The following is a 24029-nucleotide window of genomic DNA, read 5'->3' on the forward strand; positions in this document are numbered from 1 at the left end:
CCCACCCCCACCCGCCACTCCCCACTCCTATTTATGAATGAGCAATTGAACGCCTCGGTCAAGGACTCAAGGGTAACTGTGGCTGAAGGAAAATTCGATTAGAAGACCGCCCGGTCCCTGGTCCTTTTGCCTGGATATAGAGGCAGGCGAAATTAACACCCAATCCCTTTGAAATAATAATAAAAAAAAATGTTATTGGCCTCCATGTTGGTGTAGAGATCATGCAACCAACCCATGATCTATTGCCAAATAAATAAATAAATAATCTACACAAAGTGATCAATTTGTTGAAGGTATGCAAAGAAGGAGTGAGTCCCACCAAATTGTCACTGACGGAGACTTATCTTGTGCCTGATTATGAGTTTCTAAACTTTGAATGGCGAAGGAAATCACTTCTTAATCCCAATGGAGTTGCTCAGTTGATCAACACTTCACAATTAAAAGGTCATGAGTTCAAATCTCTTGGGGCCTAAAAACAAAAAGCTTCTTGTCTATCCAGAATTTAGAATCAAGATTGTCTTTCTTAAAGCCCTTCATGTCTCTTCCTTTTAAAGGTGGAAAATTTTTTGTTGCCACCTGGGTAGCAGCTGAGTTCCTACCACCCGGGCTTGCAACCAAGGAAATGAAATAATTTTTTTTTTTTATAGAGAAATGAAATAATTCATTTTCCCTTTGGATCCAAAAATACCCTTCTAGGTTTTAATATTTTCTACATTACCCTTGAAGAATCACAATTTTTAAGGTTGTGAGCTAATATTGTCACCGTAGTAGAGTTTAACCACCAAGTTCAAAATGGATTGGTGTAGTTCCCATACACCTAGGACATTAAAATATCTAACCATAAATGAAAAAAAGGCATGAGAAAAAGAAATAAAAACCCAAAGGGTAGCGCAGTTGGTGAACAACGAACTTGGTACGAGCCGTAAACTCAGACGTCTTAAGTTCGACTCCCACTATGCACACCTTGGGCCACTTACACGGGGGTGTTTAGTGCTCTTCACTGCTTTTAGTGAAAGTTGAATGGTTCTCATTCAACCTCGGTCCATGCAGTTGTGGGATCAGTATGGGCCTACGGGACTAGTCAGGGCGAAGGCCTGGATACCCATTGTTAGAAAAAAAAAAAAAAAGCACGAGAGAAAAACATATTAGTTAGTGACTGTGAGTCCCTAATTCTTGACTGGAGGGGGCACCAATGGCCTCTGTAGGAAAGATAGCAGCCAAATTTCTTCTTTTTAAGGCCTCATCTAACTCTTCTTATATCTATAGTCTTTAATTGAATGACCCCTGCACCTAGACACAAAGGGTGGCGGAACCCCATGAAACCCAAAAACCAACCTTTGTTTATGCCCTTGTGCCACCCCTCATTGGTCCCCATATTGACACAGAAGCCGCGTGACCAAGGAGCGTTCTTTTCTATAAATTATTTTTCATACACCACTGAGAAAATGTCTGATTGGTTTATACAAAGTGTGGGGCCTATGTTTGGTACATTTTTATTTTGGGTAGAGTAGTCTAAATTCATATTCTTTAATAATTTATTGCATAAGAGATTTCAACAATCAGAGTGGCGTAGCGGAAGCGTGGTGGGCCCATAACCCACAGGTCCCAGGATCGAAACCTGGCTCTGATAGCTAGAGACAAGCTTCCAAAAGCCCTTATTTTATTTTTTTTTTATTTTAACCGAGCTTTTACCTCTCCATACCCAACAAGTTGGTGGGGTTGGACGCACCAGTAAAGTTGCTCCATTGTGACCTAATGGTCATAGATTCGAGTTCAAAAACAGATTTTTTACGAAACAAGGGTATGGTGGCATACATTATGACCCTCCCATACCCGTGGTGAAAGCCTCATGCACTGAATACACCTTATTTTAATGTTGTTTTTTTATTGTTGTAGCACTATTGCTAAAACTTGGAGTAGAAACCAGCCCCACATGAGAAATAAGGAGAGAAGCTGCAATAATCCTATTCGATATTCTTTATAGATCAAATAGAAGAGAAAACAATATTGAGAGTAGCAGGAGACACTTGATCAAAATTCTAATTAGTGGTAGACTCAGAAGTGGAAAGTTGGTCAGCAACTCATAGCTAGACAAGTTTTTGTCTTATACTCCACCACATTGATCATGCAGCTCCTCCACCATCACCATCAATTGATAGAAAAGAAAATAAAAAATTGCACAGCCAAATGGAATGAAATGGTTTGATAGACCTACATAAATATAGATATATTTCCATAAAGTTCTATTCGGAACCAAGGAGTGAAACCTGGCCTTGATAGTAGGAACAAGGTTCCCAGCTCAATTTTATAATGTTTTCTTCTCTATGAGGTTTTGAATTTGTTGAAAGATTTAGTCCCACATCAGAAAGAAAAGAAGAGAACTGCTCTTATTAAGTACAAGTTACTTGCAGCTAGCTATCAAAGGTATGACCTGATATGAACAGGATTAGTTCAATGGGCTCATACCTCTATATTGAGTTTTGAGGACGTAGACTACCAAGACTCCCTTTTGCTTCCCTGCAATCTTTGTCCAGAGCCAATACCAAGTAGCGAAGGATGATTTTGTCCTTGTCAAAGGATGACTGTATTCCCTGGAACAGATTATCTGAGACATGCAGTGGATCATTTGCTCCATTTCTCCCAACATCTTCCGAAGCTTGGCTCACTTCTCTGATTGGCCTTCTAATCCCTTGTATCTCTTCTACATCCCCCACAGGTGTTGTGCCTTCTCTTCACCATGGAACCCTACTTGTTCTCAAGTAGCTCACTTCTCTAATTGGCCTTCTAATCCCTTGCATCTCTTCTACATCCCCCACAGGTGTTGTGCCTTCTCTTCACCATGGTACATGACTACTTGAGAACACGTAGGGTTCCATGGCTTACATATTATGATCCTCTGGGATGCATGTGAATTTGGAAATCAACACATGGAACAATTATTCTCTTGTAGCCATTATTCAACAATAGGAATAAAGCCCCCCACCAGTGACTCAGGAACTTCACTTTTATATTCCAAACCACCTTAAGGTAAAAAAAAAAAAACTATCATAAGAAATAGCTACAGTTACCTCTCAGCAATGATCAAATTGAATATCGATGGCGTCTCATGGAAATCTAGAACTGTCTTCCATATGAGGTTTGGCTGGTAACTAAACCAGGCATTTCCTACTGGCTTCTCTCCTTTCCTCTGCTCATTGAAACAGGCAGCCACATGATTCATAATTCAATTATAGCAATGGTAGCAGTGTAGCAACTGGGTCATTTTGGATTGCGACTCCTCCCTCCTCATAACACAAAGGTAAAGTACTATCAAAAAAATGCACACCAACATGGGACCATTACTTTCATCCGCTCAACAGTTGTGGCCTTAGCCTAACAGCTCAAGCTTTTGGGATAAGTGGTCGTATCATGGTATCAGTGCCAGAAGGTCGAGTGTTCGATCCCTGATAAATGTGAGCGGTTTGTGTTGTGTGTTGTGCTCCTACACATTGGTTATACCCCCTTGGTGCCATGTGATGGTCTCACGTGCAGACTGCAAAACCGTGTATGGGGGTAGGGGGCATTATGTATACATTGTTGTAGCCCTTACACAACAGCTTGAGCTTTTGGGATAAATATATTCTCTGGAAAAGAAAATGATAATCAACAATAAATACTTTTCTTAGGCTCATCACATACTTTTACGCACATACTTTTACGCTCAACAAACTATAATCATATGAAATTTATCACAAAAAGTTGGTCTCCAAGCATCTGTCTCAGTCAGATAAGTCAACTTAACCTATTTTTATCCTTGGCATGTTGATGGACTTCCACAGCTCTTTTATCCTCTATCACTCTTTATAAGTAATGGTTTAAAATTTTCTAGCCAAGGAAAGTATAGTGCTTAGAATTTTTCACTTTTACTTTCGAATTCTTTCCCAATGCTTCAATTATTTATTTCAGTCTTGGTTATTAAGAAATTTCTATTATTATCTTTTTGTAGTTAACTAAATAAAGAATAATTAGCCTATGTTACTGGATACCAATTGAATATAGTTACGAGGCTTGGGAATTCAACTGATTAACCTGCCAACTTAGGATATCACTGGATATGCTGATAAGTAATGAAATTGAACCCACATCTAAATTCCTAATAGCAATCTGACTAAACAGGTTTAACACCATATATACCTACATCCACTCCATTTACGTACCTAACCTTGGCCACTTTTGATACATCATTTTGCTTGGCAGATTGAGGTGAGCCACCCCCTCTCTTCATGGTTTCAGATTAGACAAATTGGCATCTCAATTCCCAACTATCCACACCAGATCATAGAAATCATTTGTCTCAAATAGGTTTAACACCAGATATACCTGCATCCACTCCATTTACATAATTAGCCTTGGCCACTTTTGCTACATCCAAACCCCTCTTCATGGTTTCAGATCAGACAAGTCAGCTGACTCAACTCGGGATTGGCAGAGTCTAAGACACTAATATCATACCAGAGCCCCTAAAAATTTCAATTGACCAGGTCCATTCACCCCCACCCCCAATACAGGATCAGCCAAATGCATTTGAGTCAGCTTGGGAGAGATAGGGAGTCTGATCCCATCCTAGATGAGTTTTAATTTTGCCACTCCTTTACTTCTTCCTACCAAAAGTAAAGATAATGAAACAAAGGATCCTGCCCTCTTCAATGCATTTTAGAGCAGAAAAAATTATGAACTATTTAGCTGTGCATACAACCTCAAAGTGCAAGTCTCAGAAAGGGACATAATTGGCTTTGGAAGTGTACCTATTGACAACAGGAAGTAATGTCTCGCATCCTCCAAACTTCGTATTGCAACCATAGCCAGGGGGACCACAACATGGAGTGACACCTGCTCGTGAACATGCCACCCAAAGAGAAAACCACAGGTGTAAGCATAGGCTACCCATCTAGTGATCATCCCAAGCAAAGGCTTTTTCCATGCCTTAACTAGACATTGAGATATGACAATTAGGACCAGTACAAATGTTACTAATGGGATAACCTATAATTACATAGAGTTCAAGGTACAAAATTAGTTATTGACAGAAGTATCTCCTGATATAAGCAAAGGTCCTGTGTACCGAACATTATCCACCAACTCATTAATCCAAATGCACTGAAAATATAGTGCAACGGATGCCTCTAACTAGCTAATGATTCATTTGCCAGTTGTCCAGGACTAAGCTATAAGAAAAGTAGAGAATCCAGCATCATTTCATTTTGAGCAATGCCCACCCAAGCTAGGTCCAACTGGTTGAACAGTCAAGACCTATAAGCTTCAACACAATGTGTACAATGTTAGGATAAGGAATAACAAAAGAATGATGACATTTAAGCCCATCCTATGCTCAATATATAACAGTATAGGATTACCCGAGGAAGCACAACAAAAGGGGAGGAGTCCCCCACAAGTCAACCAGTGAAAGAACCTGTTGGTGCCTGGACCTTGAACCCCAATTTTGCAAGCAAGTACTTTGTCCAAAATAATATAAAATACCTAGAAATTGGGAGCCCAATATGCATGGCAGAGTCCCCTACCAAATGGAAACATGTGTTGGAGGACTTGTTGTATCTAAAAGAGAGGAACTGCATCAGTAATTCATAAATAGAGGGTAATAAAAGTTTAAGCAATGGGTCAGGTGGCAATCTGCAAGAGAAAATCTGGGACACCATCCTGAAGTCAGTAAAGAAGATCTGCAAATGGCTTACTCTTACATGCATGCACTAGTGGAGCAGATGAAACAAACCAGACTCAAAATTGTTTTATGTCTTTCCTGTGTTAATCAGCCACAACAAAGTTTCATTGATGTGATTGAAATTCCATAAACAAATGGTATCAAAGTTTCATAAGGAATTTCGTAGGAAATTAAAAACTAAATCCATTTTTGCTATGTCTATCATTTTTTTCACTATTTCAGCAATTTTAAAATTCTCATTTTATGGTGAATTATAATTCAATATTACTAGAAAATCTGATTTTACTATTTTACTAAGGCCCCAGTTGACGGATAAAAAAGGTGGAAAACTTGTGAGGGTGGGTCCCACATGTTGTGGGTTGGGTTAACAAGGAAAGTGAAGGAAAGGAAATAATGGAACATGTAATTTTTAGTGGCGTTGGATTCTATGGGCAAAAGAGGAAGTGGAGGTGCGGTGGAATTCTATGGGAAAGAAATGAAATAGGAGGAGAGAGATAAACACAAAACAACTTTTCCATGAAGTCCTAGCAAAAATTTGTAGGACTTTGGAAGTGAGTGGGGTGGGAAAAGTTAAGTGCTACATCAGAATACAACAATTATTGCATTAAATGACCTTGTCTAGTAAGTTTCCAACCCCACTTATCCTAACACTCATATTTGTGGTAGTTTGTGGGAAACAAGTACAAGTTTTCCACCCCTTTTTACCTTTTCCACTTTTCTCTATTAAATAAACGGGGCCTAAGTTTCTGTTCGTAAAGGAGTTTTAGCATACTAGAGTAAAGTTATAGTATAGTAGTAGGTCAAGTTCACAGGATAAGTTGTTTTAGAAGATCACAGATTTGCTTGTAGTGAAAAAGATAACTAGCAACTATTGATAAAAAAAAGTTTGTTTTTTGTGCTGCATGTTGCAAGGAAACAAGAATTAGCAGTTAGTGATGAACCAACGTTTTGAGTTTTTGATGGCCTATACCAGCCATTCAAATTTCTAGGTGACACTTGTGCATTCCCCTCCTCTATTTTCAATAATTCTTTTACTCTTCTTATCTAAAATTTTCTTGTCTCTTCTTATTCTTATTCACTATCTTATTTGAATCCTCTAATCTCATTCCTATATCTTATCATGTGTTACATTTAATTTATTTTCACATAACTACACTATCGTACCTCACAAATGAAGAGAGGGAAGGGGTAGGAGGAAGAACGGAAGGAAGGAGGGAAAAACCAAAAGGCCAATGACCATCGTGGCTATGCATGATGAATTTCACAATCAAAAGTTTCCAGGGACACTATCCTAAATTGGTATTTTGGTTCCAATGTTCAACGGAGGCCTGGGGACACCCCAGTAAAGATGAGTGATTTGATTACGATTGAAGGAACTAAAAGATCTAGGGGCAATGCCTAAAATGACCATAGGAGAAGTTGTGAGGCATGACATGCATAGCTTAGGTCTTGTCCCAAGTACAACATCGGATAGAGCTTATTGGAGGACAAGTTCCATGTAGCTGCCCCATTTAGCTTGAGTTTATCCTAGCTTGCTGAGTTGTGCCTCCCCTCTTACTTTCATCTCTGCTGCCATTTCTTTTTTCCTTCTACTTTGTCTTTTTTCCTTTCATGTTTGGACCTCAATTTTTCCCTATTTTGTTTGCGCGGATCCTTGTAACCGACCCCATTAGTTTATCTCTATAAACTAAAATGCCCAATAAGCACTGTGCCCCTCAAATGTTTTAGGGGTGTCATGTGCTTACTGATACTGGATGAGAAAACCATCACTTCAATCTCATATTAAAAAAAAAAAAATTATATATATATATATATAGCTTCAATCTTACAAAAAATGCAAGTTATCTTCCAATCCCCGTAGTTGTGACAGGAAACTAAAACCCATTCTGTCATCCCTTGTTCAGTCATTTCCTATAGCTTCCTTCTCCTCCTTCCCCTTCCAAGTCATACACTCCTCTTCTCAAACTCAGAATCCAACTCAAGACCATCAATTTTTGAATTCTCATGTCTTTTTTCCCAGTATTCATCAGACAAATTACATGTACAGTTGGACTTCCATAATAAGTAGGTAACTTGACTTAAAAGTTCACTAATTTTTATACTGCATAATGTAGCTCCTCCCCGATCTCACTTCCTAAAATTTTCCAGAACCATAAACTTTTGCTCTACCTTCTACATGTAGCCCCCACTCCCGCCAAAATCTATATCCCAAATTCCGCACTCGTTGGGAAGCACAAAAGGCAGACAACATGTTACTCTGCAGTTATGCAGCAGAGTGCCTTAAAAATTGGAGGGAGAAAAAAACCACAAGATGTCTGCCTCAACTCCCCAATCAAGTGAAAGGGGAGACTCACCATGTCAACATTGTGATGCATCAGTAGCTATCCAGAACAAAACCAATTGCCAGTGAAGCCACATTTTTTAACAACGGAACAGAAGTACTTCCCTGGAATATTCTCTTTCCTCACAAGAAAGACAAACTGCAGATAGAAAGAACACCACTCTAGGATATAAAAGCTTCAATCAAAGAACACATATTTTTAAACTGAAGTAACATAATTGCATTAAAACCACCAATCTCATTTAAGCCAGTCCCAAACAACAAGTTCAGATGCAAACACCAGCAGACCACACTGACAGAATACAGATACATTGCCAAATCATAAACTTTGAAACTCATAGGAATTCATTGTAGTAAGAAAAACGAGTCCAACAATCCTTTTGAGTAATTGATGTGTGTGTGTGAGAGAGAGAGAGAGAGAGAGAGAGAGAGAGAGAGAGAACAAGCGAGGGAGTTACCTTCCCATAGTACACAAACGGCCCAAATGAAACCAGGAAAACGAACCCAACCGCAGCACCCATCATCAAAAATCTCCATAATCCTCCACGACAGTAATGCCTCAACAAGTAAATAACATACACGGGCCGCCACCGCAAACAAGTGTTTGAAGCACAACAAGATCGCAAAAAAGAAACCCCCAAGCAAATCCCTTCCTTCCTCCAGAAACGAAAGCGAAATCAACAGGCACCGAGAAGAAACCCGTTGTATTGAAAATGCAAGTGATCGACAATAATAAGCGCCGGTGACCACACAATCAAAACCCAAACCAACTTCTGTTTCATCGAATCTAGGCTTCTGGTCAATCTACAAACCCCATAGAAGAGACACAGATCAGAGACGATAACGCTTATCCTCTGAGAGTAAATAACAGAGTCTGCACTGTAATTCAATCCACCATGAAGGTCTACAATCTAGGGATCGACGAAGTTGGCGAAGATGGAGAGGAATCGTTAGAAGTAAGCAAAGAGAGGTAAGTAGTCGAGAGTCCATGGGCTGGTCTCTTCTGAGTACCATTGGGAAAGGGGAAGAGAGAAAGTGATAGCAATCCAGTTCCATTGTTGAAGCTGTGATTGATGAGAATGAGATTAGGCCTGTTTGATCTTCTGCAGCTCTCATGGCTGCTCCAAGGCTTGAGACTGGTTTATTGTGCGGAGATGAGCCGGGTTTGCTTCGGCGGTTCACCGGTTCACTGGTTCCCCTTGACCCCCTCGAAGGAGGGAAAAAGAAAAATGTTGGGGGCAAAAAAGGAAACAAAAGAACTCTCTCTCTTATATGGGTTGGTTAGCAGCGGGAGGAGGAGGAGGAGGAGGAGGAGGAGAAGAAAACCAAAGAGAGCCTCAGACCACCACTCTCTCGCTCTAGTCACAGAGTCCGACACTGTCGAGCCGAGCGATCACCAGAAAGCATAAGGATGTTGCGACAAGCCCCTCGCCTACTGTCCAGAGCGACATCCATGATGAGGGTACGGGCCTTCTCCACAGCAGATGCGCCGGCGACTCCATCTATGGATTCATCGTTTATAGAGGCATGGAAGAAGGTGGTTCCCAACATAGACCCACCTAAGACTCCTCTATCTTTCATGCAGCCCAGGCCCGCGACCCCTTCTTCGATCCCTACCAAGCTCACCGTCAACTTTGTTCTTCCTTACCAATCCGAGCTCTCTGCCAAGGAGGTCAGTGGGTTTCTTGATTACCTATTTTCCCTATTGATTCCTTGTTTCTATCTTTTGTTTCCATTATTTGATGATTATGCTGATTATCCCGAAATTGGGAGCTTTGGATTCGAAAATGTAGTTTTCTTTTGAGATTTGAGTGTTTTATTCTTTGATTATTAAGATGCTATCGTTTGATTTTGGAACTTGTGGGTTTTGAGTTCTGGTAGTTAATTTTGCAGGATTGGATCTTGCTGTGTTTTGTTTCCTAGGGTTTTTAATTTTACCCAGGAAGCATATTAACGCGGCCGGTTTATAATGGTTTTCTAGAAAAAAAAATATATATATATCTTCTATTTCCGATTGGGCAATGTAGAAATGTGCCACTGTTGGGAATATTCGATGGCTGGTCTTTTGCAGGGCATCGATATCTACATTTTCTCCGAATTAAATATTGGGTAGTTTTACTTGGTGATTGTCAATTTGCATTCTCATATCAATGGATGCTGTTTGAGAAATCATTGTGCGGCAGGAAGTCAGATTGTGTTCTGAATTAGAAAGTGCATTTTTATTTGTGAAAAGAAATATTCTTCCTTTGATCATTTTCATTCCAATTTGGCTCAATGAAGTGGCTCCAACTTGAATACTAGTGCCTTCTAAGTTGAGAAGAATGGATAGTTGTGCTTCAATTTGTTTGTGGAATATTTTTTCTCATGAACCGCTTTGATGGTTAGTGTGTTAGATTCTGTTTGAAGTATTCTACATAATGTGTGAAAATAGACATCATGGGACGATGATACCGAATGAGTTTCTGGTTAGAGAATAGTGAAACAAAGAGCATTTAATGTTATAGTTGATGGTTAATGTTTATGGTTGGGATTATTGAGCATTTGTGTGATTGTACTTTGGTTGGAACAATGAGTTGTCAACAAGCCAATAGAAAAGGGATTGATATCATTGTGATTTTTAACACTTAGAATAATTTTCATTCCATCTTGATGAAGATCGAGCCTGCAAAAGGAGGGGGCTGCTGGTTACATCAAACCAGAGCAGCCAGCCCCAATGTTGGCCCATTAAACCAACCAAAATCCAGAATTTACTGTTCACGTGAACAGTGCGCATGAACAGTAATTTGGCCTTTTACCCTTTTTTGTGTTAACAAGTAGCTAAAGTCAGTTTTAGTATTCTAGATGAGTCCTCAATGTTGGCCCATTAAACCAACCAAAATCCAGAATTGACTGTTCACGTGAACAGTACACATGAACAATAATTTGGCCTTTTGTCTTACCCTTTTTTGTGTTAACAAGTAGCCAAAGTCAGTTTTAGTATTCTAGAGGAGTCCTTTGTTGTCTTATGTTAGTTAGTTTCCTAGATTACAAGTCAGTAGTTAGTTACTAAAAGTCATTATTTTCTATTTTATGTTAATTCCATTTTTTAGTTTGTTTCTAAATTGTAAGGATGTGCCTAGCCTATTTAAAGCGAGCTTTGTAACTAATTTGAGGAGATTGACTGAAGTTTATTTGAGATGGCTATATGATGTTTTGTTGTGGGATGCAGTTGGGTGAGAGACCTTAGGTGAGATGCCCAAAACCTAACCTTCTTCTTCCCCCTTCTCAACTCTCCATCAAAATTTTTTTTTTCTTTCTTATTTTCTGTTTTAGCCTTTGTGAGAGAGTTTTGAGAGTTGTTTGAAGACTTGAAGCCCTCTAAGATTACTGACCGGAAGAAACACACACACAACCTATCGAATTTCAGTTACAAGGTTTTCCTGAGGAGAATGTTCGACTGCATAACTTCCAGAATAGATCTCTGATCGCTGCAGGATTTTCAGGGTTTGTTGAGGACCTTAGTAGGACCACTTGATCCAAATTTGACAATAATCCTTCGCTTCCAGACCTAGTTCTTGAAGAATCACCAAAAGTTTCATTTTTCTTGCAACCAGTAGGTATCTCAATCCAGCCGACAGAATTTGCTCAATTTTTTATGGTTTGTTCCCTCATATAGGATTTCCGTATGATCCAAAATTTAGCTCCATCTGAGTGATGCGGATCTAGATTCCAAGGACTGAAATTGGATCGCTTAGGGCCCACTAAATAACCAAATAGTTCACTCTAGACAAACCAGGGGCAATATTGTAATTTATGGTACAATTTAGGAGCTTTATATAGTGAAATAATTGACTAAGGACTTATCAGGAATTAATCCCAAAGAGAATGATCAATTATGGAAATAAAAATAGTAGTGGGGTTAAACAGAAATAAAACCCAAGAATGAAGGATAATTCTGCAAATTAGTAAAGAAGGGGGTGTATTAATAAAGAACTTAAAGTTAGAGGGCTTATCTTCAATAACAGCAATTGTTTATTTAAAACCCATAGGAGAACCTTTCTTCTTCTTCTCGATGGAACACCAGGCTAAGGCAGTAGACCAGCAAGGCTTCGATGCAGAGAACTCCTTCAAATCTTGTTGACTGGCCATGGAACTTCAGGCGTAGGCCGAGCACCCAATGCTCTCTTGAATCCAACAGGTAGGTGTCACAAAAACAGCACACAAGGGGAGCGGTTGCACCTACAACTCAGATCAGGCGGTAGGTTTGTGTTCAGCTTAGTTGCAGGTCTTGTTCCCCACCATTGGAAAGACCTTTGAGGCTGAAACTCTGGGGTTCAGGTCGCCTAGGGGAGAGGTTCTCAGGCCCTAAGTCTCAGGCACATCTGAGGGGGTATCTAGGGAGATCGATCCTCTAACTAGGGCTGCAACTGTCGCCCAGAAAACAGAGTACCAGAAACTTCAACAGCAGGAAGTAAGAAAGGGTTGGGAGGAAGAAGAAGATTAAAGGGGGAAAGAGAAGATTTCAAAAAGAGTCAAGGAGGGGAGAACAACTCACGGCAGTCATGGTTTCATACCAAAATTTCTATTCTTCAAACTTCAAAATCTCAAAACTAAACTTCTCCATCGTTTATATATCCAATATAAAGGAAAAATCAAACAATTAATGGCAACTACTGAAAAGGAAACTATTCTAAAATTAGAAGCTAGCTAATTTCAAAGGAAATTGTTTCTAAAATAGAAAAAAAAAAATCAAATCAAAGATACATTTTTTTCCCATCGTGCAGCTGCATCACTGAGTTGTGGTTTGTGAGTAATCGATATCTTCTCTATTAATCCAGAATTTCAAATCCTGCCTGGGATTAGGAACACTTGTGATTCTAGTCTTACATCAGATCTAGGGAGATTGAACTCCTGTTTACTAACACTTAATGCTTTTAAGCATGAAAAATTTCCAATATTGATGGAGATTAGTGCACTAGCTTGCTAAGACATTATCTGCCATGAGGAATAAGAACCAGCTATAGGAGACACTAGTCTTAACATCACTGACACTGAATTATCTTCCATGAGGAATGAGAAGATATGCAATTTGCGAACTATTTTAGTATTGCCTGGATTCTGTCGGTGCTGTGGTTAAGAGATGGTCCAGGGATTGGGGTATTCTCTGTAGCATTGCGCCTTTAAGTTCCATTACTTGGACACTTTTTTGCTAATGTGATTCACCTGGGGCATAAGTAGTGCAGCTGAATACCTGCAATTCTTTTGTTTAAGTTTAGGTAAACTGTGGCAGTGTCTTGCATGTATCAAAACCAATTTTCTTACAAATCTATTCGGTTTAGCTGAGTTAAATTTTTTATGACCACGAAGCCTAGACTTGGGAGTTGAAGCCTGTAACTACTGGAGCTGGAAACAGATAGATACCGGATAAAACTTTAAATCAGCCAAAAAATTCAATTCCTATGGGTGATTTACTTTTGGGTGGGCTGTAAATCTACATTGACCTGTTCGGGTCTGTAAGAAAAATAGTGAATGGAAACTATATTAAACAGGTTAAGGCTTTTATCATGCGTAGTAGATCCATTGATGGATGCCATTGATGGATCTGTCTATGGTACTTTTCCATATGGGAATCTTAAGACGTCTCCATCTCAGTTCAGCTGATTCGTAAACACAATAGTTGGGTATGGAAATATCAGTTACTCAGTATTCTGAATGTTCTTTTTGTATGTCAGGTTGATATGGTCATAATCCCAGCAACAACTGGGCAGATGGGTGTTCTGCCTGGACATGTGGCCACTATTTCAGAACTGAAGCCTGGTGTCTTGTCCGTGCATGAAGGAAATGAGGTTACTAAGTACTTCATCAGCAGTGGTTTTGCATTCATCCATGCGAACTCCTTTGCAGATATTATTGCTGTCGAAGCAGTGCCAATTGATCGCATTGACCCAAACCTTGTCCAGAAGGGGCTTGCAGAGTTCACCCAGAAGCTCAGCACAGCCAATACTGAGTTGGAGAAAGCCGAAGCTCAAATTGGAGTGGACGTCCACAGTGCTCTCAACTCAGCCCTCACAGGCTAGTGGTGGCCTTTGATCAAGGAAAATTTTAGTTTTCTTAAATCTTTCTGTGGATTGCATGCACGGATGATGTATTCTCCTTTCTGGATTTTGCCATGATTTCCCTAACATTAATAAATTTTTTGAAACCGGGAACTCTGGAAATTGTTCCTGTTTTCCTTTTCCCCATTTCTTTTCTGATTTAGAGATGCATTTTACCTTGGGGAGGTTGTAAGTTGTTCATATTTGACAAGTTTATTATTACTTCGGGAGATTGAACTTCATGGATCTACTGTCTGTGTTACTTGGATCATGTTTTAATGGGAGTCATGAGGGGTATCTATTGTCTGTCTTTTTTTACACTGATTTCACTTCCCTTTCTCTCCCTTCCCTTCACTTGCAACCAGATGGAGCCAGAGAAGGGAGATAAGAGCACTGTGGATGGTACTCTGTAGGTACTTGTCTGCCACGGGTGCGGCGAGCATCCAATGGCCGGAATGACATCAGGCGCGGGATGTTTTCACTAGATTTACAGTTCAGCTCAAGTTTCACCTCTCGGATTGTACGGAATGTAATTATAGTGTTAAACCCCTAAAAAAAAAAACTGTAGGGTTAGGAATTCCACAAACTTAAAATGGCTGAAACACAGTTCTTTTCAACCTTGGCTGAAGGGGAAGGGGAAACCTCAAGTGACCCCATTAAATATTGTGTTTAAGGGTTTCCTCATTCATGATGTTATTATCCTTGTGCCTTTCACAGAAAATTAAGATCATTTTTCTTTGTTTTAGCTACGTCAGCAAAACAGATAAATTAAATATAATAATATGTACATGATTAACGTCTTTTTTATCTTTTCCTTCCAAGAAGGGTTTTCAGTTCTTCGGCTTGACTATTTCCTTGGATCTAGCAGACCGCACAATCACTAGATCGGAAAGTCAAATTAATTCCATATTGAGTGAACCCAAAAGGTACTACCAATGTGATTCGAAGGTAAGTAAGATGCTTTATGAGGTGTTTTACCCATGATAATTCACCAATGCAAACAATTAACCTCTAAGCGTAGCCAGACGGAACAAAAAATAATAATTGATTTGAAATCCACCTACAACATTCCAATCGGTATAAGACAGCAACAACAAAAGGCCTTAGTTTAGTTTTCTATTTTATTTATTGATTTATTTATTTTTATTTTTATTTGGTGTAAAAAAATAAGTACCCGTTTAGGAGTGAAGCAAAAGTAGAATAAAAATAAAGAAAAATTTTGCAATCATTATCAACAATAATTTTGCTGAGTTAATTACAAAATTATATTCTAATAATGATTGAAAAAAAAAATCTATTCTAGTTTTATTTCACTTCACTTTACTAACCACCAGGTAAAGTTATTAATAGTTATTTCACTATTAATAAAGTGGTTAATAAAGTTTTATTTCACTTCAGTTTAATGGAAGGAAATTATTTGGGCTCCATTAGGTCCATGGACACTAACCACTTTTTTTTTTTGGTCAGACATGGACACTAACCACTGAGAGTCCTGCTTTGTAGGGGCCTCCCTAGAGAAGACACTACAGAGTCGTAAACTTCAACATTTTACGGACAAGTGGATATCTCAGACTTAAAAGTAATATAATCACTGGTAGCTCAACGTTTTACCATTGCATCAAGCTACTGCAACCTGTCCGATATTTATTTTTTGGTAAAAAAAAAAAGAAGGGTTGTAACCATATCCTGGGCTGAAGACAACAGTTAGAGTTTCAGTCCATTTTTGTGATTTCAGCCTAAGTTGAACTCTTTATATTTCCTAAAGTTTTCCATTTAGGGATTCAACTAATGAATCTATCATGGGCTTGGAGGAGTATTTTGAGTGGTAGGAATCTTTTGATGAAAGGCATCTAGTGGGTAGTAGCAGATGTGAGCTCTATTCAGATCTGAAATGACCCTTGGGTGCTGGATCTGAAGGGTATAAGCTCCGATCTCCTAGATCCTTAAGACTATTCTAACTGGTGGGTGGTAGATCTTATTTCCCATCTCTTGGTCGTCAGAGAGTTGATAAGTTGAGAATGATCTTTGATCCCCTTAAGGTGGAGGCTATCTCAAGATTCTGCTCAGCCTTGAGGATGTGCATGATAGCTTATGTTTTGTTTGGGAATACAGGCACTTTCTCAATCAAATCTACTTACAGATTGGGATCATATATGGCTCCTACTTCATTCAGCTTCGCCAAGAGGATTTCGTGCATTCTTAAACAAGTATGGAGTATTATTTGGGCCTCTAAGACACCCCACCCCCCCCCCCCCCCCAAAAAAAAAAAGTCCAGCTATTCCTTTGGAAGGTCTGGTTGAATGCCCTTGGAGTTTTGGTGAACCTTAAGAGAAGGAATATTGTGCCATCTAAGCTTTATCCCAAGTGTGGGCAAGTCATTGAGATAGTGGAACACTTTTTTTTTAATGCCCCTTAGCACAAGAAGCATGGTTTGTTTCCTGTGTAGCTAGAGGTTTGCTTCTAGATCTCCTCTTTCTTTTTTTGAGTGGATTCTAAGATGAGGGAAGGTGCTTAGATTGAATAAGGAGCAGTAAGGTTCTTTACATCTCATACAATATTGGTCTAGGAGATTTGGAAGATGAGGAACTCCAGATGCTTTAGAGTCTCCATCCCGCCTTTATCTTGTGGATGCTAATGTGAACACAAGTGCAGATGAAGTTCTTACCTTGATTTCAGACTCTCCTCCCCCTCATGGCTCTGCTTAGGGACATCCTTCATCTGTGGTTGACCCATTGGAGGCTTTCCTTGTCTTTTCTAATGCTTTGGTTTTTAATAGACCAAAGGCGCTGAGGCTTGGTTGCATCATCATGAATGTATACCTTTAGCTATGCTTGATTGCCTCTAATCATGTTGCATTTTCTTTGCCTTGATTGTCACTTTAAAGGCTGGTTACTAGCATATTATTGTTCATTTTAATTTACTTTCTATATATACTTGCTTGTTGTCGAGCTCTGTTTGGCATCTTGTATAGATTCTTACAGTAGTTGAGGATGTAAATCTCATCAAAAATAGGTTTGTTTCTTATTGTTTCCATCACGTATGTAAATAATGCTACTACCCTGCCATTTTTAAGTGAACATTAGGGTTAGCCTCATAGGGGACCTTGCACAAAAAACAGATTCAGCCATGCATGTATGTATATACCTATGCACATGCCTAATAGTGATATGCATGCACCTGTATATATCAATACATGTAGTTTATTTTGAGGATTAAAACTCTCCCGAAGATCCACTCTTTCCTCTAGCGATGTTGTGCTGATGGGGTGGCAGCTAGGGAAGGTTTTCATCGTAGGCGTATGCGGCTAGACTCATCCTGTGCTAGGTGTGGTAATATTTTGAAAACGCCTCTACATGTTCTTATCTCTTGTCCTTTTGCTAAAGCTGCCTGGTTTGGCTCTTCTCTATCGATCGAGACTAATGTTGATCATTCTCTTGGCTTGGACAATTGGATTGAATCTTGGCAAGTGCTCCCCCCTTCCTCCCAGCCTCATTCCAAGTTTGTGGCCGACCTTGCCTCCTTCCTATGCTGACAGCTTTGGAAGGCTAGGAATGCGTATGTTCATAACAAGATCTCAGTTTCCCCTGAGGAGGTTATTTGGAAAGCTCAAAGTGCCTTTGCTGATCGGTCAAGTGTCCACAGCTTGTCAGTGCCATTTTTAGCCCCCACTTGCTTGCGCTCCAAGTGGTTGGTCTTCCCCCCCCCCCATCCGGTTGTGTTAAAGTTAACTCTGATGTTATTGTGCTCAAGGTAAAAAAGAAGGAAGCTATTGGCTTCATGGGAAAAGGGTGATATTGGGGAGGTTTTAGTTGCTTCTGCCCAGCCTATCACCTTCTCGTCCCCTTCAGTTGCTGAGGCTATTGTCCTTTGCTCTGCTATGCTTAGAATTGTGTCCGCAGGGTGGACATCGTGATTTTCGAAAGTGATTCTCAACAGATCATCTCCTATGTAAATTCTAATTTAATGCTAAAATCTGCTTAGTTGTGGATGATATTGTACTCCTTTCATCTTCATTTGCGGAGTGCAACTTCCATTTCAGTCGTCGTGAAACAAACTTTGTTGCAAAAGTCCAGATTTCATCGCCCCCCAGAAACGATGAAAATTTCTCCATCGAAAGAAGTTTTGTGGTAAGGCTTCTGATCTTTGTTATATTTGTGGACAAAAAGGACATTTTTCTAAGGCTTGCCCCCAACAACATTTACAAAAGAACAGGTCTAAGCTGGTTCACATGCTTCATCAGTTTTCTCTTCAACTTCCAGAGGAACAAGGAATCTTTGAGGATGCTAATATTGAATCCCTCTTTAGTCTTGATGATGATGAGTCCCCCAGCTCCCTCTTTGTTATTGGTTTCCCGGTTGGATAGGTTGTGATACCCTACTTTTAAAACTTGGTTTAATTACATGGTTGACCCGGTTTAACCATGCAGGACCCGAACCAGAGAGGGTTAAGGCGGGTTCCTTATGGACCATGATAACAAGGGTGACTTTGAACACAGGTTGGCCAGACAAGTCCGAGTCAGTGCCAGAGGAGACGGGTGTACCCAAGCTGTGTACATGCACGTATCATAAGGCCATGTATGGGTAATTCTGGTATGTAGCCGTATCTTAGAGTGTATACGTATTATATATCTCATATCGAGAGTGAGATAAATGCCGAGAGTCGAATTCCATCGAAATCTCAATAGTTTGGCTAAGTTTTGACCAGCAGGTGGGCGGTCATAGGCGGGCGAACCCGCTCACCTGTGTGACCCACCCATGTGGCTACTAGATATTCTCTAGTATAAATAGTACTTATTATGTCTTTTCCTTTTTCTCATTTAATGCATTAAAGAGTTGGTGAGAAGAGTAAAGAAGAGAGAGAAAAGAAAGGAAGAAAAAGAGAACGAAGAAGAAGAAAGGGAAAGAAAAAGGAGGAAGAAATGATTTTAAGCGACGCCGATGTTTGATCTTCTCATTCCGGCACCGGAAAAGTGATCCCCAATAAGAGACCTACGATTTGAGGTGAGCGAAAGCTATACTTCTTAAACTTTCACCAAACCCCAAGTGAAACCCTTGATTTGGGTAGAGTTCCTTGGGATCTTGTAAATCCCACTTGAGATGATGAATCTAAGGTTTAATAGATGGTCTATGTGTTGATTTTGAAGGTTTAAAGAAGTGTTTACAAGATTTGATAAGCATTGGTGATTCCTTGAGTTAAGAGGTGATTTTGGGGTTTTGGAAGAGTTCTTGAGCAAAAAAGGTAAAATTGCTTTTCAATCTTCAAATCTAACTTAGATTTAGGTTAGAATCATCTGATAAGACCTTGGATGTGTGGAAAATGTGATTAGAACAATCCCATTTGGTTTTTCCAAGGTTGAGGAACGTTTCAAAGAAGAAAGCAAATTTTTGCCCCTATAGGTGGGCGAAGACCGACGGGGGAAGCCGCCTGCCTGTTAGGGCAATGCCTCAGTCCCCACAGGCAGGCGAGGACTAGTGGGCGAACCCACCCGACTGAGGGGGCCTATCGGTTGAACCGGTGGGCTTATCGGTTGAACCGGTGGGCTATCCGGCCTGCCTGTGAAGACCGATGGGCGAAGACAGGTGGGCTGTCTGGCCCACCTGTTGGCCCCCTAGCCGGATTTTTGAGCCTGAATGGACCCAAAACGGACGGGCAACCCTTTTTTATGATTTTAAACATGATTTAAACATCAAACCTTATTAGTTTTGACCCCAAGGTAGTGAAATGCTAACCCCATTCGCTTATGATAGGTTCCACTAGAAGCTACGTTTCTCACGCCGGATCTCACCCGTACTGAACGTGAGCTTTTGTACCCAACAAGTAAGTGGGGAGAGGACATTTGAATTTATTTTTAGGCTTGTTTTTGCATCATTAAATTGTATCTAGACTAGCCATGTCATCATGTAAATTATGTGTAGAGTAGTCATCCTCGTATGCCGTTCGCACGCATTGCTTGTGCATTCTTAACAAATGATTTATGATATGTGTGTTGTGCTTTACATTATCAATGTTAAATGATTGATGTGCTTATATGATGAACGGTCAGATTACTGTGCATGATGCATTATTAGACGAGACGCCGTAGTTGGCTTGGAAACGAGTGCATTGGTGGCCCATGGTATGGGACGCGGTGGCACTATACAATCGTACTTTGTCAAATAGGAGCATGCGGTTTAGGATTATCATTCCATGTGCTACGACCCTTCCCAACAGGGGTTGAGATGTTGGGTTATCACTTAGGGGGAAGCAGTGGTCGCGGTTGTCGGGTCACTGTGGCGGTTAGACATATGCCCGGCTGGTCATTAGGATAGTTGGCAACCTCAGTGGTATATTCAAGAGGGCTAATCGTACTGCTTTTAAATTACTGGGGTCAGCACCTTTACTTTTCTGTCATTTACTTTTATGTTGAGAGCCAGTAGTCGACATGCTTTACTTTTCTGAGTACTCACGGTGAGCCTTTTTCGACAACCCTATGGGCATATCGCCGGATGGAGTTCGCGGCTCATACTCGGGGCATACACGCACTGTGATTGTAAGTAGCACATAACCTAAGACTTAATAATGTTGTTTAGGTGGATAAGATTTAAAATGAATTGCATAGCATATAGTGCATATGGATGTGGCTGTTTGTGTGGTCTTTCTTTTCACTTACTGAGCTAGTGAGCTCATCCCACGTACACACCTCTTTTAGATGATTTTACAGGTCACCCGCCTGAAGATCAGGAGTCAGGCCCCACTGTCGAGTTTTTTGTTGAGGATTGGTGGGTTCCCGAGGAGTATGAGCACGGTGCTGATTGCATGTACGAGGGCTCTGCTGTGGGACTGCAGTAATGACACCATGCAGGATTTTGCTTTTTGATTCTTTTGATGACCTCCCCTTTTGTGTACTTGATATGTAATTATTATTCTTTTTGTGTAAATATCATGCCTGCGGGCCCTCATGTACTTAGTTATATACTACAATTTGGGTATCAAGTATATTGGGGATATTTACAGGTAATTTAAGTCTTCCGCAAAATTTTTGAACACTTATCTTAGATGTGGGTATGTTGTGGTGGGGTACTGTATCAGATGATCCAGGCAGGTTTCGGTTAAGGTTAACCGGAGTTAACCCGGTCACCGGTCCAATTCTGCATGAACGGGGTGTGACATAGGTCTTCTGAGGGATCTGGTTCATCTGGGTCATCATCTGGAGGTGGTGGGTTAGAAGAGGAGGCTCCTGGGGTATCAAAGGTAAAACATAGAGAAAGGATAGAATGTATTTGGGTATGGTGAAACTTGGGAGGTCTAGTAAGAAAATCGGCTAACACATTATATCGTCCTTTAAGATGCTTGGCAGTGGAAGACCATTTAGAGAACCAATTTGCTCATCGCAAAAGTTGATTATCTGGGAGAGTCTTTTGCTTGAATTGGAACATCCTTGGGAAGGCAGACATGTCCATCTCAATCAGTATTTATAGACTAAGCCTAGACTTAACAACATCATAAGTCCATACAGACTTCACACACTTACAATCCTGTAGGTACAATAATGCATGTAATAATTAACGGACTTAAACGTATTACAATCTCGAACTAAAAACAAAACAGAAAAGACACACATAGCAAAACACTTTAATCATTCCTGCTTTAATCAATGTCAGGACCATTGTCACTTTCCCATTGGCTGTCCTGGAGGAAATTATCCCCAAGCAAAAACTCGTGGTGCATGGCTATCAGACAAGCGATGTCTAGTTCTTGGACCTCAGTCATGCGGTTAGTAGGCCGAGCAGGTATGATAGAATAGTAGATGGGTCCACATTATTGGTCTCACACATCATTATCTAGAAATTGAGTCATTCTTCTGGATGAGATGCCCGTGTAACATAGAGATCATAAGGGGTGAGCAGATTAGGGAAAAGTTAGGAGAAAAGGCTAGGTAATGGTTATTAGAGAGGAGAGGATCAATGAAGGCTAGATGAAGGTGGTCGGGTTCTTGATGAAAAATGATGGTGGCATAGTCTTCAGTAATTGGGGAGAGGAACTGTAACCAGGATTGAATGAGTTGAAATTCTCGGAGAAGTTTTGCAAAGTACTGTTGTTCAATTGGGAAAGCAAGGTGATCATGTAGGCAACGGATGAGATAGGAATGAAGGAGGGTGACTGGGAAGCAAAGGGCAATATGATCAACAACAAAAAGGTTCAAGAAGAAAACATAGAATTCTTTTGAGAAACCCATAGAATTGATCAATGGTGAAAAGGGTGAGGTAAGGATAAGAGGGATGGAATTTCATCCATGGGTACATGATTCCATATTGGTACAAGAGAACTGGGAGTGTGTCTCTTCTGTAAGTAGACTCACAATGACCAATGACAGTGCAAATGGAAATATTACTGAAGATTTCAAGGGGAAGGTTGGGTATTCTGAGGGATCTGGTTCATTTGGGTCATCATCTGGAGGTGGTGGGTTAGAAAAGGAGGTTCTTGGGGTGTCAAAAGGTAAAACATAGAGGAATGACAGAGTGTATTTGGGTATGGTGAAACTTGAGAGGTCTAAGGTGCTCTCTTCCTCTATTGTAATTGAGTTTCCTTGTAATGACCCCTGGCTCATTAGCGGTTTGCTAAGAGAGGTTTATTATGTAACTGGTCCCTCTTTGGATGTTTCTAATGAATGACATTTCTCCTACCTAAAAACAACCTTACTAAATGACTTTTCATCTGAGTTGGCCATAGTTGTTCTATTAATCCGTAGATTGACCCAACCCATGGATTCTTGGCTACTCGCATCCGATGGCGCCATATTCTTAACCACTAGCTGCCCCTTCTACTGTTGCTGAATTTATTCCTCTTCTCATGAGTGGAAAGCAACCCATGTTAGACATTGGTGGCCTCCAAATACCTCCATATATAAATGGATGTTATCCTCTTTATTTACATTCCCATTGCAGATTCCATAGATATATTTATATGAACTCCCACCTCTTCAGGAACTTCATCGTTTTCTCAGCTTTGTTGATCACCATTATATTACTAACCCAATATGGCAAACAATTTGGCATCTTGATACAACTCTTAAAGTGAGAATGTTGTTATACTAAAAAAAACTTCTTCTTCTTCTTCTTCAGTTTGCTTCATCTTTCTTCTACAACATCTTATGAAACAATGGACTGCTCAAGCATGCAACACATCCATCCCCAACCAGTTTAACTCACTCCACACAATAATGGCATCTCATTAAAGGCTACTTGTCTCATTGTTTAAGATAATGGTATCTCATTAAATGCTGACTCTATATGATGACAAGCACTAGGGAGGGGGCTTCTCATGAACGTAAAGCAAGCTATCAATGCAGGATGGAGTATCAAGGCAATTTGGAGTGATTCTGTTGAGCTTGAACACTTAATTTTTTTATTATAGCACCATAACATTGCCTTTGAATGACTTCCCTCACCCCTTCCCCCCTTTTGGAAGTACATAATTGTTTGTCTAACCCATTTTTTGTCCTAGGCCCACTATGGATGTGGTACTACTAATGAGACTTACAGCTTTTTAGGTCATTGCAAACCATCTTACTTCTTTAACCTTAACTCCTACAATGATGTAATATCATTTCTTCTCGATGAAATCTTCTTTTCATAACCTAAAAATAAGCTATCAATGCATGGATTTCCTCAATTTTACGCTTGGGTTACAAAAATAGAAAATGGATTATTGCCCTTATGGCTAGTGTTATTGACACCTATGGCTTTCATTTAACAATGCATCATTTGAATTTTGGACTAGTCTTCCAAAGAGTAGCTTTTGTGGCAAAATTTTGCTCACTTTGCTCCTGATAAGTAGCATTTCCCTTGAAAATTACAAGGGGATTGGCTTCCCCCCCACCCCCCGTCTGGCCGGGCTCCTAAAGGCTCCATCCTCCATG

The 24029-nt window shown here is 40.1% G+C and overlaps 1 protein-coding gene, 1 non-coding gene and 1 pseudogene across 2 annotated transcripts; 2 read left to right on the forward strand and 1 right to left on the reverse strand.

The window, feature by feature from the left end:
• The first annotated feature begins 1558 nt into the window (after window positions 1-1558).
• On the forward strand, window positions 1559-1630 carry TRNAM-CAU. Its single transcript has one exon. It is a non-coding gene; the product is annotated as a tRNA-Met (tRNA).
• Window positions 1631-2255: 625 nt separating this feature from the next.
• LOC122086606 lies at window positions 2256-9142 on the reverse strand (annotated as a pseudogene).
• Window positions 9143-9335: 193 nt separating this feature from the next.
• LOC122086605 (ATP synthase subunit delta', mitochondrial-like) lies at window positions 9336-14381 on the forward strand. The gene is made up of 2 exons (XM_042655539.1): window positions 9336-9729; window positions 13769-14381. Exons 1-2 carry the CDS (start codon window positions 9469-9471, stop codon window positions 14111-14113), a joined length of 606 nt encoding a protein of 201 aa, XP_042511473.1. The 5' UTR covers window positions 9336-9468; the 3' UTR covers window positions 14114-14381.
• The last annotated feature ends 9648 nt before the right edge of the window (window positions 14382-24029 follow it).

Source organism: Macadamia integrifolia, chromosome 8 (genome assembly GCF_013358625.1).
Source record: "Macadamia integrifolia cultivar HAES 741 chromosome 8, SCU_Mint_v3, whole genome shotgun sequence".
In the NCBI taxonomy this organism is placed as follows: domain Eukaryota; kingdom Viridiplantae; phylum Streptophyta; class Magnoliopsida; order Proteales; family Proteaceae; genus Macadamia; species Macadamia integrifolia.